Source organism: Salvelinus namaycush, chromosome 22 (genome assembly GCF_016432855.1).
Source record: "Salvelinus namaycush isolate Seneca chromosome 22, SaNama_1.0, whole genome shotgun sequence".
Classification (NCBI taxonomy): Eukaryota; Metazoa; Chordata; class Actinopteri; order Salmoniformes; family Salmonidae; genus Salvelinus; species Salvelinus namaycush.
The window spans coordinates 19,050,325-19,062,708 of NC_052328.1; the positions used below are offsets into that span (position 1 = coordinate 19,050,325).

Below are 12,384 nucleotides of genomic sequence, written 5' to 3' on the forward strand. Positions count from 1 at the left end.
AGCGATCAGTGATACTCACAGGAGGGTCTTGGTCCTCAGCGAACACAGTGGCGATGACCGTTCCCTTCTCTGCATTGGGGGCCACCAGGCCCTTGTACAGCGCTTGGCTAAACACCGGGGAGAAGTCATTCATATCCTGTGAATAAAAAGAAAAGGAATAGATACATAAAGTACTGTAGGCTACTATGAATGTTGAATTTTACATTTTTGTATCCCCAACGCTTAAAAAACAAAAAGAGAAAGTTGGTCAATTTATTTTATACACTGTGATTGGAACTGCTATCTGCAAGTCTAGCTGACAAAGTTCTGTAGCAGCATTATTATGTGAATTAATGTCACAAGATACTTAATTCCAAATAATGGAAATGTTGAGGAAACCAAGGAAATTGGCCTTTGCAAGATGTGTATGGCCCCAGGCGTTGCTCTAGGACAGTGGTACATATTTCATATCTGATTGTAAACTTATCAGTTTCAAGTTTCACTATTTTTATGTTACGTGCACACGTACAGTGAAATGCCTTTCCTGCAAGCTCCAAACCCAACATTACAGTAATCAATATTAATGTAGCACTAAAAATAACAAGGTAGAATAAAACAAAACTGAACTGTAAACTGTACTGAACGTCAACTTAAACGTATTGAAGAACGATCTGGTCTAAATGGCCATGTACTCTCTAGGTTTCTTCCTAGGTTCCTTACTTTCTAGGGTTTTTCCTAACCTCTGTGCTTCTACATCAGCATTGCTTTCTCTTTGACTTAAATTGAATTATTTTGCTGCTCTATAGTTCGCTACATACTTCAGTCAAAATTAGGGAGGTTGTAAAAAACAAAGTGATCAGCGATCGGATTATCTCCAACCAATCAGAGTATCAAAGCCAATTACGAATGTTCAAACCGCCACCGTTCTAGTAATGGCCCAATCAATTGGTTTCTGAGAGCAATCAGAACGGCTAGAATGTTTTTCTGTTCTAGAAATCATCGGGAAAGTACTCAGATTCAGACATTGCGGAGAATAAATGAACATCCGTGGGTATTATATAATTGGACCATTTTCCTGTCCTGTTAAGCATTCAAAGTGTAACGAGTGCTTTTAGGTGTCAGGGGAAAAGTATGGCATAAAAAGTAAAGTATTTTCTTTAGGAATGTAGTGAAGTAAAAGTAAAAGTTGTAAAAAATTTAAATAGTAAAGTAAACTACAGATACCCCCCCAAAAAATTAAGTAGTACTTGAAAGTATTTTTACTTAAGTACTTTACACCACTGCTCAATTGAGATAATTTCCACACTGCCACGTAGGCCTGCCTGACAAGGTCAAATAATCTAGGATTTATTTTTAACCAAATGTTGCAATTGCAAATTGACTTAGAATTAGAGCAAAAATGTAGTAATCATGGAAATAGAATGACTATTCTAATTCTATTGTTAGAATATAATAGTGGGCACTTTGAATAGTGATGTTTGAGATGACAATGAATTAAAATGCCAGGGAGGAGTTATTGTGACAGGGTAGGAACTAAAGTGTTGATAAGTGTTTCCTAGGGGATCCTATAATCTTTGGCTACATGGCATGTTTTCTCTTAGCTACTTCATGTAGCTAAAGTATTCTTGCTTTGCATATTCCTCATTGATTTAGAAGATACTGTTGCACAAACAACATGCTGATTTAGGTCTACACCATCACTGGTATTATCCGGCTGTATTAGCTCTTACTCAGTACATTTATTAGTTAGCTAGCTAGCTATTAGCATTAGCGGCTAACAATTAGTGTCTCACAAGATTTTTGGCAACTTGCTAAGAAAAGACAAACTAGCTGTTTGCTGATGTAAGAAACACAAGCTAATAGTGTTATTATAGAACGCTAGTGGAATTTTATTAAGAAGCAACGTGAAAACAGCATTGTTGTCATCAACATTGTTGCATGTGCTGCATTGATCATGCAGACCGAACACAAGTGTCTCGTGGTTGAGGAACATCAAATGTGCTCCTTGAGTGAAAGGGGGCGGGGCGTACCTAGGTCTGTGTGGAAAGTGGCGCGGAGAGAGATCACTCAAGTAGCGAAGTAAACTATTAAAATTGACATTACACATTTAACAAACCAAACATTCAAATACCAGAATAGAAGGTAAAGTAAAAACCCAAACCGGTCCCTGCATCAATACCGGTATATCATAAAATACGGTATACCGCCCAGCCCTACACTTACCCATAATATGGCTTTTGCGACTGCACTTGAAATTTTTCAGACTGACTGACCTTCATGTCTTAAAGTAATGATGGATTGTCGTTTCTCTTTGCTTATTTGAGCTGTTCTTGCCATAATATGGACTTCGTCTTTCACCAAATAGGGCTATCTTCTGTATACCAACCCTACCTTGTCACAACACAACTGATTGGCTCAAACGCATTAACTTTTTATGGCTGCAGGGGCAGTATTGAGTAGCTCTGTTTAAGGTGCCCATTTCAAACGGCCTCGTACTCAATTCTTGCTCGTACAATATGCATATTATTGTTATTATTGGATAGAAAACACTCTCTAGTTTCTATAGCCGTTTGAATTATGTCTCTGAGTGGAACAGAACTCATTCTACAGCACTTTTCCTGATATGGAGTGAGATTTCAGAAATGTTGGCCTCTGGTCCCAGGTCAGTTTTAAAGTCCCTGTAAATCCTATGAGGATACAAACACTGCCCACGCCTTCCTCTAGATGTCAGTAAGAGGTGACAATTTGAATGGAGTCGATTGCGCAATCAGGGCCTGTATAAAAAGCCAAAGACCGGATGTACCGTTCTTTTCCTGCTGCGCCTGACGCACGATGGACGTTGGACCTGCTCTCTTTCCAAGCTTGGGTTTAGCCAGTAATATTTCGCCGGTCATGTTTTTACTCGTTATAGGTGTTAAAGACATCATAAGGTAGTTAATTTAAACCGTTTTATAGCAATTTATATCCGTTTAGTGCGATTTTGAGGCAATTCTTAGTGATGCACTTTGAAGCTTTGGGCACGTTTCCAGTACCGGTCGAACGTTAGTGGGCATTTCGACGGACAAGAGGACATCTTTCGACCAAAAGAAGATTAGACCCAAGAAAGGATACATTGCCCAAGATTCTGATGGAAGATCACCTCATAGTAAGAAATATTTAAGATGATAAATCGTTGTTCTGTCGAAAAATTTTAAACGCATATTCCGCCATTTTCTTTGGTATAGCTTCGCTTGGCGAACCCTGTATTGCACAGTAAGGATAATTTTAGAAATGTAATTCAGCGATTGCATTAAGAACTAATTTGTCTTTCGATAGCTGTCCAACTTATATTTTTTTAGTCAAGTTTATGAATAGTTAATCATGAGACAAGATCACTGTCAAATATGGCGCCCGACATTTTCAGGCTAGTTTTGCTAGTTTTGTCATTGTATAACCACGGTTTTTTGTGGCTAAATATGCACATTTTCGAACAAACTCTATATGTATGTTGTAATATGATGTTACAGGAGTGTCATCGGAAGAATTCTGAGAAGGTTAGTGAAAAAATTAATATATTTTGGCGATGATTACGTTATCGCTCTCTTTGGCTAGAATCAATGCTCTGGTAACGTTTGCACATGTGGTATGCTAATATAACGATTTATTGTGTTTTCGCTGTAAAACACTTAGAACATCTGAAATATTGTCTGAATTCAAAAGATCTGTGTCTTTCCATTGCTGTGAGCTGTGTATTTTTAAGAAATGTTTTATGATTAGTAATTAGGTAATACACGTTGCTCTGTGTATTTATTCTAGTCGAGTTGTGATGGTGGGTGCAATTGTAAACTATGATTTCTACCTGAAATATGCACATTTTTCTAACAAAACCTATCCTATACAATAAATATGTTATCAGACTGTCATCTGATGAGGTTTTTTCTTGGTTAGTGGCTATCAATATCTTTATTTGGCCGAATTGGTGATAGCTACTGGTGGAGAGAAAAAATGGTGGACAAAGAAAAATGGTGTCTTTTGCTAACGTGGTTAGCTAATAGATTTACATATTTTGTCTTCCCTGTAAAACATTTTAAAAATCTGAAATGGTGGCTTTATTCACAAGATCTGTATCTTTCATTTGGTGTCTTGGACTTGTGATTTAATGATATTTAGATGCTACTATTTAATTGTGACGCTATGCTAGCGATGCTAATCAGTGTGGGGGGGGTGGGGGATGTTGTCATAGGTGTACCGACCTCGGGCTTGCAGCCATAAGAGGTTTTAAGTAGGAAAGAAATTCCACAAATTAACTTTTAACAAGGCACACCTGTTAATTTAAATGCATTCCAGGTGACTACCTCATGAAGCTGGTTGAGAGAATGCCAAGAGTGTGCATAGCTGTCATCAAGGCAAAGGGTGGCAACTTTGAAGAATCTCAAATATAACATATATTTAGATTTGTTTTACACTTTTTGGGTTACTACATGATTCCATATGTGTTATTTCACAGTTTTGATGTCTTCACTATTATTCTATAATGTAGAAAATAGTCAAACTAAAAACAAACCCTTTAATGAGTAGGTGTGTGCAAACTTTTGAGGGGTACTGTACATTTGCAAACATTTCTAAAAACCTGTGTTCCTTTTGTCAATATGGGATATTGTGTGTAGATCGATGAGGAAAAATAATATTTTAATCAATTTCAGAATAAGTCTGTAACGTAAACAAAATGTGGAAAAAGTCAAGGGGTCTGAATACTTTCCAAATGCACTGTACATATAGAATTAAAGATCTTGAACAACACATTGATTCATATGATAAAATGACATTTCTGATGGTATGGTTGAAGTGGGCCGGTGCTGACCGGCAGAGAGAAGAGCCTTTGACACAAGTGCCCTTGAACAAACCATCTGATTTAACCATACCTAGAGGATCTTCATGTGAAAGGCAAAGACTCATTCACAGACACGTGTCCAGTTCATCTATATGCAGCTTGTGTTCTGTTGAGCTGACAAACGGTGATTCAGTGCTTCAGCTTTCAATAACAAAGTCTTGCCATGGTGTTGTTCTCTGTTTGTGGAGGTGGAGAATACACACACACACACACACAAGCACACTCTATCAGCTTCTACCGTGTGTTTTCAGAAAGGGTGAGAAAAGAGGGAAACGTTTGCGAGTTTATTTCTCAACCCAAGGACACAGGTAGACTACACAATCTATCACTGCGAGGTCTTCCATGGAAACAAAACCTTTCTAAAAACAAACACAAGAACAAATTAAACGCAAAAGACTTAAAAAGCTTCAGCAGGTGTAATATGGAGGGAGGAAGGAATGTCATTGTGCCTCCTCCATCTCCACTCATAGGAACCCAGTGTGAATCCATTCGTCCCGCCTTAATCCATGTTGGCCCTATCAAAAAGCTGCCAGCAAGGTGTGATCCTATCAAACACTGTTCCTGGGTGACTACAAGGAAACTGCATCAAACTGTCTTTATCGAAGGACAAACTCACTCTACAGCTAGGCTGGGCCTGCAGAGGAACAACTTGAAGGACCAAGCTTCCCTTGCCATCCTGGCAATATTGTGAATGCAGAGTGGAAGTCAGCGGATCTGCCATCGGGCTAAATAAAACCCACATACATCCTGAAAAAGCAAATGCACTGTTTTCTGTCCAACTCAGTGGGTGAAGTGTGAGACTAGGGGATGTTCTATATCATGGATATAGTCACAGTTAAAAGGTGTTGTTACGCATGCACACACTCACGTACACACACCCATACACACAAACAGAGTGAGACACAGTGTACCAAAACAGGAGGCGTTTAATCCCTTAGTTTCGATTGAGCGGCTAATCTCATGAAAGGTTGGAAAGGGAACGCATGCGTCTGGAAATCCTCACATAATTGCCGTCACAAAGCTAATGAGTCATTCAGCCCTGGAATAGCACCGGGCTAACACGACCGCTAGAAAGCCACGGTGGCTTTGGATATGTGCTCAGTCTTGGATTAGCCCTAACAAAAACACAATCAGGACTGCAATTCAAGTGTCTTCTACCTGGCCTATCTGAATGATTTTATCATTAAATTGAGTTTACAGCATATATTGACATAATACCATATGACTTCTATTCATCTAGCGCTGAAGTACTTTGCCTACTGGGGGGCAATGTTAACTACTTGTTTGTAATATCATCACCTCTTGAAGAGAGCTATAAATCACCAATTATTCCATGCAAAAACATTGCGCATATTTAGCTCTATCATCAGAGTTATGCAGCAAGTAACTACATGCTTTTAATGATCAGTAAGCATCAATTGATCGTGTAATTTAACGGGCAAAGTACTTTAGCTCTACATGAATAGCAGTCATGGTATTATGTTATTATATGCTGTGAACTCAATTTAATGATCACCTCATTCAGCTAGGCCAGCTAAGAGACTTTTGAATTGCAGTCCTGATTGTGTCTTTGTTATGGCTGTTCCAAGGCTGACAGATGGAGCTGGACACGTTCAGCTGGGAGAGTTTGTCTTGTAGCAGTTATGGGTATTGAACGCAGAGATAAAGTCCACAAACAATATCTTTGCACATGTCTTTGGGTTATCGAGGTGCTTAAGGATGTAGTGTAGGCCCCTGTTAACAACATAGTCCACAGACCTGTTAACTCTGTAGGCGAACTGCAGTGGGTCACACAGTGGGAGGGGGGAGTGAATACACAGTGAATACAGAGATTCAGCTGGTCTTACCGTGATCCGAACAGTGACGGTGGCCTCACCGGGGGGCATTGTCCCTGCCTGGTCCACGGCCTCCACCTGGAAGGTATAGTTGGTCCCCATGCCCATACTAGCCAGGTCCTCAAAGTCCAGCGTCTGCAGGACCAACAGCTCGCCTGAGATCGGGTTCACCGAGAAAAGCTTCCTGGCCTCCGCAGATTTGATACGGTATGTTACGTTAGAGAACAGGTCTGCATCCACGGCCTGGGGCAGAGGGAGAGAGAGGGATGAGACAGACAGAGAGAGAGACAGACAGACAGACAGACAGACAGACAGATAGACAGATAGACAGATAGACAGATAGACAGATAGACAGACAGATAGATAGATAGATAGATAGATAGATAGATAGATAGATAGATAGATAGATAGATAGATAGAGGGACTGAAAGCGCAATGAAATGAGAAATGGTATAGGTGTTTGCTATATTCAGTGAATGCTAATTTGTTTAAACACAGTGTAAAGTGCTTCTACTATGTAGAAATGTAATAAAATGAATACAAGCACTAATCTAATTAATCCCAGGGAAATTGTTTAGTTGGCCCTTTATAAGTAAAATTATTAAGATCAAAGGAGGAGCTTTGCTAGGGGCAGAGAAATATGATTATAGAAATGCATGTACACAAACACACACACACACACAAACACAGAAACCAAAATCCTGATTAGAAAAGATATCCAACCGACAACTGAAAATAAAAAGTCAATGCGATCTGTGGGAGTGAGAATCTTTCAGGTGGAAGGCTTTGATGTGGAGATGTGACGGAAGTAACAATATACAACAATATAAAAAGATAAAATACATTTATAAATAAATAGAAAAGAGAACACATATAATCCCTCCAGAGGAGAGAGGCGGGGATCAGAGATTCATCTGCCTGCAATGGCTGTCTGTCACTGGGCTTTCTTTACAGACAGGTGTCACTCCCACTACCAACCCCATCCCTGTCTGCTTCTGTTCTGGCTGAAGATGTTGTTCGTTTTTCTTGGGAGATTAGTGTTGTCACGGTTGCAGGTGTCAGTCACTCATCCACTCCCCCCTCCCTTGCATTATTCCCTTGTGAGTTGAGTAATATGTCACTCAGAATAGGTCTACAATTACTTCCCCTCTGCTCCGGCTTTGCTTTGGTGCTCGCTTGGGTATTCTAATGGTTCTCTTCCTCAGCACAAACAACAAGAGGATATGCTTGACAGTAGGGCTGCACGATTAATCAAATTCAGATCAAAATTGCGATAATGATAGGTCAATATTCATATTGCAAGAGGCTGCGATTATCTATTTTCTTTGACGCTCAGTTAATACAACAAAAACTAGACTACGGCTCCTCCTCCAATGAGATCCGCTAGACTCCGTTCATTCACTCCCTACATGCATAGAGGATGCTGACCAATCACAAGCGGGCACTGTCACTCGCTGCATTGCATGCACATGCTGGCCAATCACAAGCGTCCCCGCTTAGAGCGCGTGAGGAGAGGAAGGGCTGAGTGCTGCTAGTGCTAACAAAACATCCCGCAGTCAAATAAGAATATATCACATAGCCAAAGACATGATTCCTATTTGCAGAGTCAACAAAGATGGCGTCAAGAAGATGATTAACAAACTGGACAGGAGATACAAGATTCCATCTCGTACATATGTCTCCCAAGTCACAATCCCAACACTGTATAGCAAAATTAAGGGAGAAGTTGAAATAGAGCTCACACATGTTGATTATTACGTGACTACACCATACATTTGGAAGTAGAACAGCCGAGCCCTAAATTAGTTTGACAGTACACTATATTGATGAGACGTTCCAACTGAAAGGTCGGTGCTTGGAAACATCATAGGCCAGAAGATCACACAGGATAAAACATTGCTCTGGGGTTGTGTGAAGCTTTAATTGCCTGGGTCGCTAATGAGGAGCAGGAAGTGTGCATAACGTTAACGGCGCAAATGTAGTAAGGGCCATCTCGTTGAATGACTGGACCAGACTCCAATGTTTTGGACACAGGCTGCACCTGCAATCGGTAAGCTACGTGTTACATGTTTTTAAGGCACTTTGACTTATAATTTCTATGGCCTATGGCGGCATGAATAAATATTTAATTTGGATTATTTAAGAACTCATAATGGTAAAATAGGAAATAGGAACTCATAATGTTATTTTGCATAGTTTTTCAGAGAACGAATACAGCCCCGAGTTGAATACCATGGCTATAATTTAACACATTTGCCTCTAGAAATGTGTTAATTTGCAGGTAGAAATGTGTTCAGCATCCACTTAAGTAGCTAGCAAGTTTACTAGATAGCTACAGTAGTTTCCATGGTAACTAACCAAACAGACTTGTTAGGTTAGCTAACCAAACCAACAGCACTAGCTTGCCATTATGAAAATCTAATTCAACGATGCCAATAATGTCTTCAATTCGACTTTTACTTTCAAAAGCAGCACAAACATAGAACATGTAAGAATGAACTATAGCCATTGAATTCTATGGTGCAAATATAGCATGCATTATAGGGAAATAATGCACCCTCTAGAATGCCCTTCAAGCCAATCAGAAACAGACATTGATCAATGCCATGGTATAATAGTTAATTCATGAATAAGTGTTACGCAACACTATATTTTAATGATCATTTTAAAAATGAATGTTTGTTAATATGCAGGTGTAATAATCCTATATATAAGTATAACAATGTTGGAAAAATATTTAAATTGGTTTTGTATTCAGTTAGCACAGTATGTATTCATTCATATGATCTTATTTTAGAAGTGATGTTCTTTACTCTGACACTTAGTTTTCACCCAGGTGTTTGAAAATCGCAATTCATAATCGCAATATCCGGCAAAAAAGCACAATTATACATTTTGTCCAAATCGTGCAGCCCTACTTGACAGTGTCGAATCTACCTGAGACACCTTCCATCAAGTTCCATGGCGCTCAGGGTTTGTCAAGCATTACATTATCGTTTGTCAAGAGAGGGATGTTTTTTTTACCCCTTAAGCCTGATTCAGAGCGTTGATGAGAAACTGACTTTTAGTCTTACTCCATTTGAGACTTAAGACACCCAGAGTTCTTACAGACCAGACTCCTCAGATAGTAAAATATAAGAGTTTTGCCCTCCGTTGCGTGTGTGAAACACGAAAGAGCCTGGAAGCTTATGGCAGTTGAAATGGAGGCCAAATCGCCTGATAGCTGTAGACGCTTTGACGTTAACGGATGTTAAAGGGGGCATTTAATAGTCAAGCTGTTTGAAAACATTACTGTTCTGTGCAAGGCCTGGCAGAGAGAGGGAGAGAAACCACAGATCCCCCTCCCCCCACATCCACACTCACACTGAGTATCAGAACCACAATGCTCATTAATCACACAAATACTCAGTGTAGCTGTAGGACGCACGCGAAGGCACGTGCACACGCACACACTAACACACACTTACACTGAGGCGCAGCACCACGGTACCCACAGGGCTGTTCTCTGGGACATTGACCACGTAGGTCTTCTGGGAAAACTCTGGGCTGTTGTCATCGATGTCTGTCACCTGGACAGAGAGGGTGGAGGTGGTCCTGCGGGGGTCCACCGCTCCGTCTGAGGCCTCCACTATAAGGTCATACTGACTCCTGACCTCTCGGTCCAGAGGCACCACGGTGAAGATGCTGCCGTTCTCGGTGATGGTGAAAAGACCTGGGTGGTTGACTATCCTGTAGCGCACCAGACCATTAGCCCCTGCATCTGGATCTGTGGCCTGCAGTGAAGGAGGAAAACATAGTAGATTCAATTTGTGGACTGAGGAAGAGAAACAGGCAAATAATGGAGATACTTAAGCAGTAAGGTACAAGGGGTTGTGCTCTATCATGAATATAGTCACGGTTAAAAACGCACACACACACACCTCAAAATTAGTACTGTACATTTAAAAATTACTAAACTGACATGGTTCTCATAAATTCAAACCCAGTGTTCATTTCAATCTCATTTTCTCTTCACATTGAGATTAGTGTCTTTGTCACAGACTCATGACTAATCATCAGCAAGTTCAAAAGGCCAGAAGCCTCTTCCTTAAAAGTGTGATTTTCATCAAAAGGAATTCCTTGAATGCTAAATCACATTGCAGAAACGTACACTGCATTCTTTATTCAGCAAAAAAGAAGGAAAGGATGAAAAACCGCGGAACAGGGTACATTTTGAGGATCCTTCAGGGTAGACAGAAAGTTAGTTGCTTAACAAATTCTAAATCCCTCATGAATATGCCAGGTCATGAGTATGCTAGCGTGTGTCAGTGTGTGTGTGTGTGTGTGTGTGTGTGTGTGTGTGTGTGTGTGTGTGTGTGTGTGTGTGTGTGTGTGTGTGTGTGTGTGTGTGTGTGTGTGTGTGTGTGTGTGTGTGTGTGTGTGTGTGTGTGTGTGTGTGTGTGTGTGTGTGTGTGTGTGTGTGTGTGTGTGTGTGTGTGTGTGTGAACCTGACTGCATGATTTTTGTGTGTAAAGAGCAGGCACTAATTCCTTTCTGTTGTAATCATGGTAACAAGGAAAGAGAGAGAGGGAGTGAGAGAAATAAAGAGCGAGAGAGGCGGGGAAGGCTTTGAAATCTGACCCTGCTCCTGACTGAGTTCTTGATCTCAGCTATGAAAGGACAGAGTAGCACAGAGAGTAAAAAAAGGGAAAATTAAAAAAGGAGAGGGCTTAGATGGAGTAAGGGTGATTTACCCTAATTTTGTATTACACAGACAGCCAGATAGATGCTCAAAGCCAAGGCTAAAGATTGAGCCCTTAACGTTAAGCCTTTAGAAAACGGAAGAACAACATGTCAATTGAAATGTGCAAACATTACTGTGCAATGAGTTGACATCATTATGCACCTCACGGCTCACAGGCTTAATTCCTTTAATACATACTAAATGTATCAATTAATAATTAGGAATATTATAACAGCCTGCCATGGACTAGAAACACACACAAGCTCACTTTAGCACCGCAGGGTTGATTAGCGGCTGTTTTTTATGAACTTAAGGTAGCCGAGCATTCATTGTCTCTCATATCCATTAAAAGTTCATTAGGCTGCGTTTACACAGGTAGTCAAATTCTGATATTTTGCACAATTATGGGCAAAAGAGCTGATCTGATTTGCCAAAACACCAAAAAGATCAGAATTGGGCTGCCTGTGCAAACGCAGCCTTAGATCTGCCACATGAAAAAACTGCTACAACTCGGCTAGTGTGGAAACTTCACTTTTGTGTATGCTAGGTGAGTGTGGATAAGTATAGAATCTACACTATGTGGATGCATAAATACCTTTTGGTTAATACCTGATACAAAAGGTAGGCCTACGTACAGTATGCATGCTTGTGAATGACAAAGAAACTAACAATGTAATTATCGTCACATCATTATGTTATTACCATTTAAGCATGACATGTGTAGGTGACAAGCAGGTAAATAACACATTGTAAATTAAAGTGGAACCTTGAAGGGTATGATGTAGCTTACAACTCATAAGAAATTTAGTGTCATATTATTGAGGTTGATGGCTTCATCAAGAAGAGCGGGGGAGAAATGTCAAACGATACCATGTTCAACCGTCTCTTCAATTAGCTACATCGCTACAGATTTGATGGTTTAGCTGACGTGAATGCTAATTGATTTGTCATCGTCATGTGTGTGCTCAGATTACAAC

The 12,384-nt window shown here is 40.2% G+C and overlaps 1 protein-coding gene across 1 annotated transcript in view; it reads right to left on the reverse strand.

Annotated features, from left to right (window-relative positions):
- LOC120017430 (protocadherin-15-like) overlaps nucleotides 1-12,384 on the reverse strand; it is a 140,932-nt gene that overhangs the window by 17,417 nt on the left and 111,131 nt on the right. The window contains exons 18-20 of the mRNA XM_038960177.1: nucleotides 10,152-10,457; nucleotides 6,697-6,927; nucleotides 20-136 (exon numbers count right to left, since the gene is read on the reverse strand). Coding sequence (XP_038816105.1) covers nucleotides 20-136; nucleotides 6,697-6,927; nucleotides 10,152-10,457 — 654 coding nt within the window. The remainder of the gene's footprint in view (nucleotides 1-19; nucleotides 137-6,696; nucleotides 6,928-10,151; nucleotides 10,458-12,384) is intronic.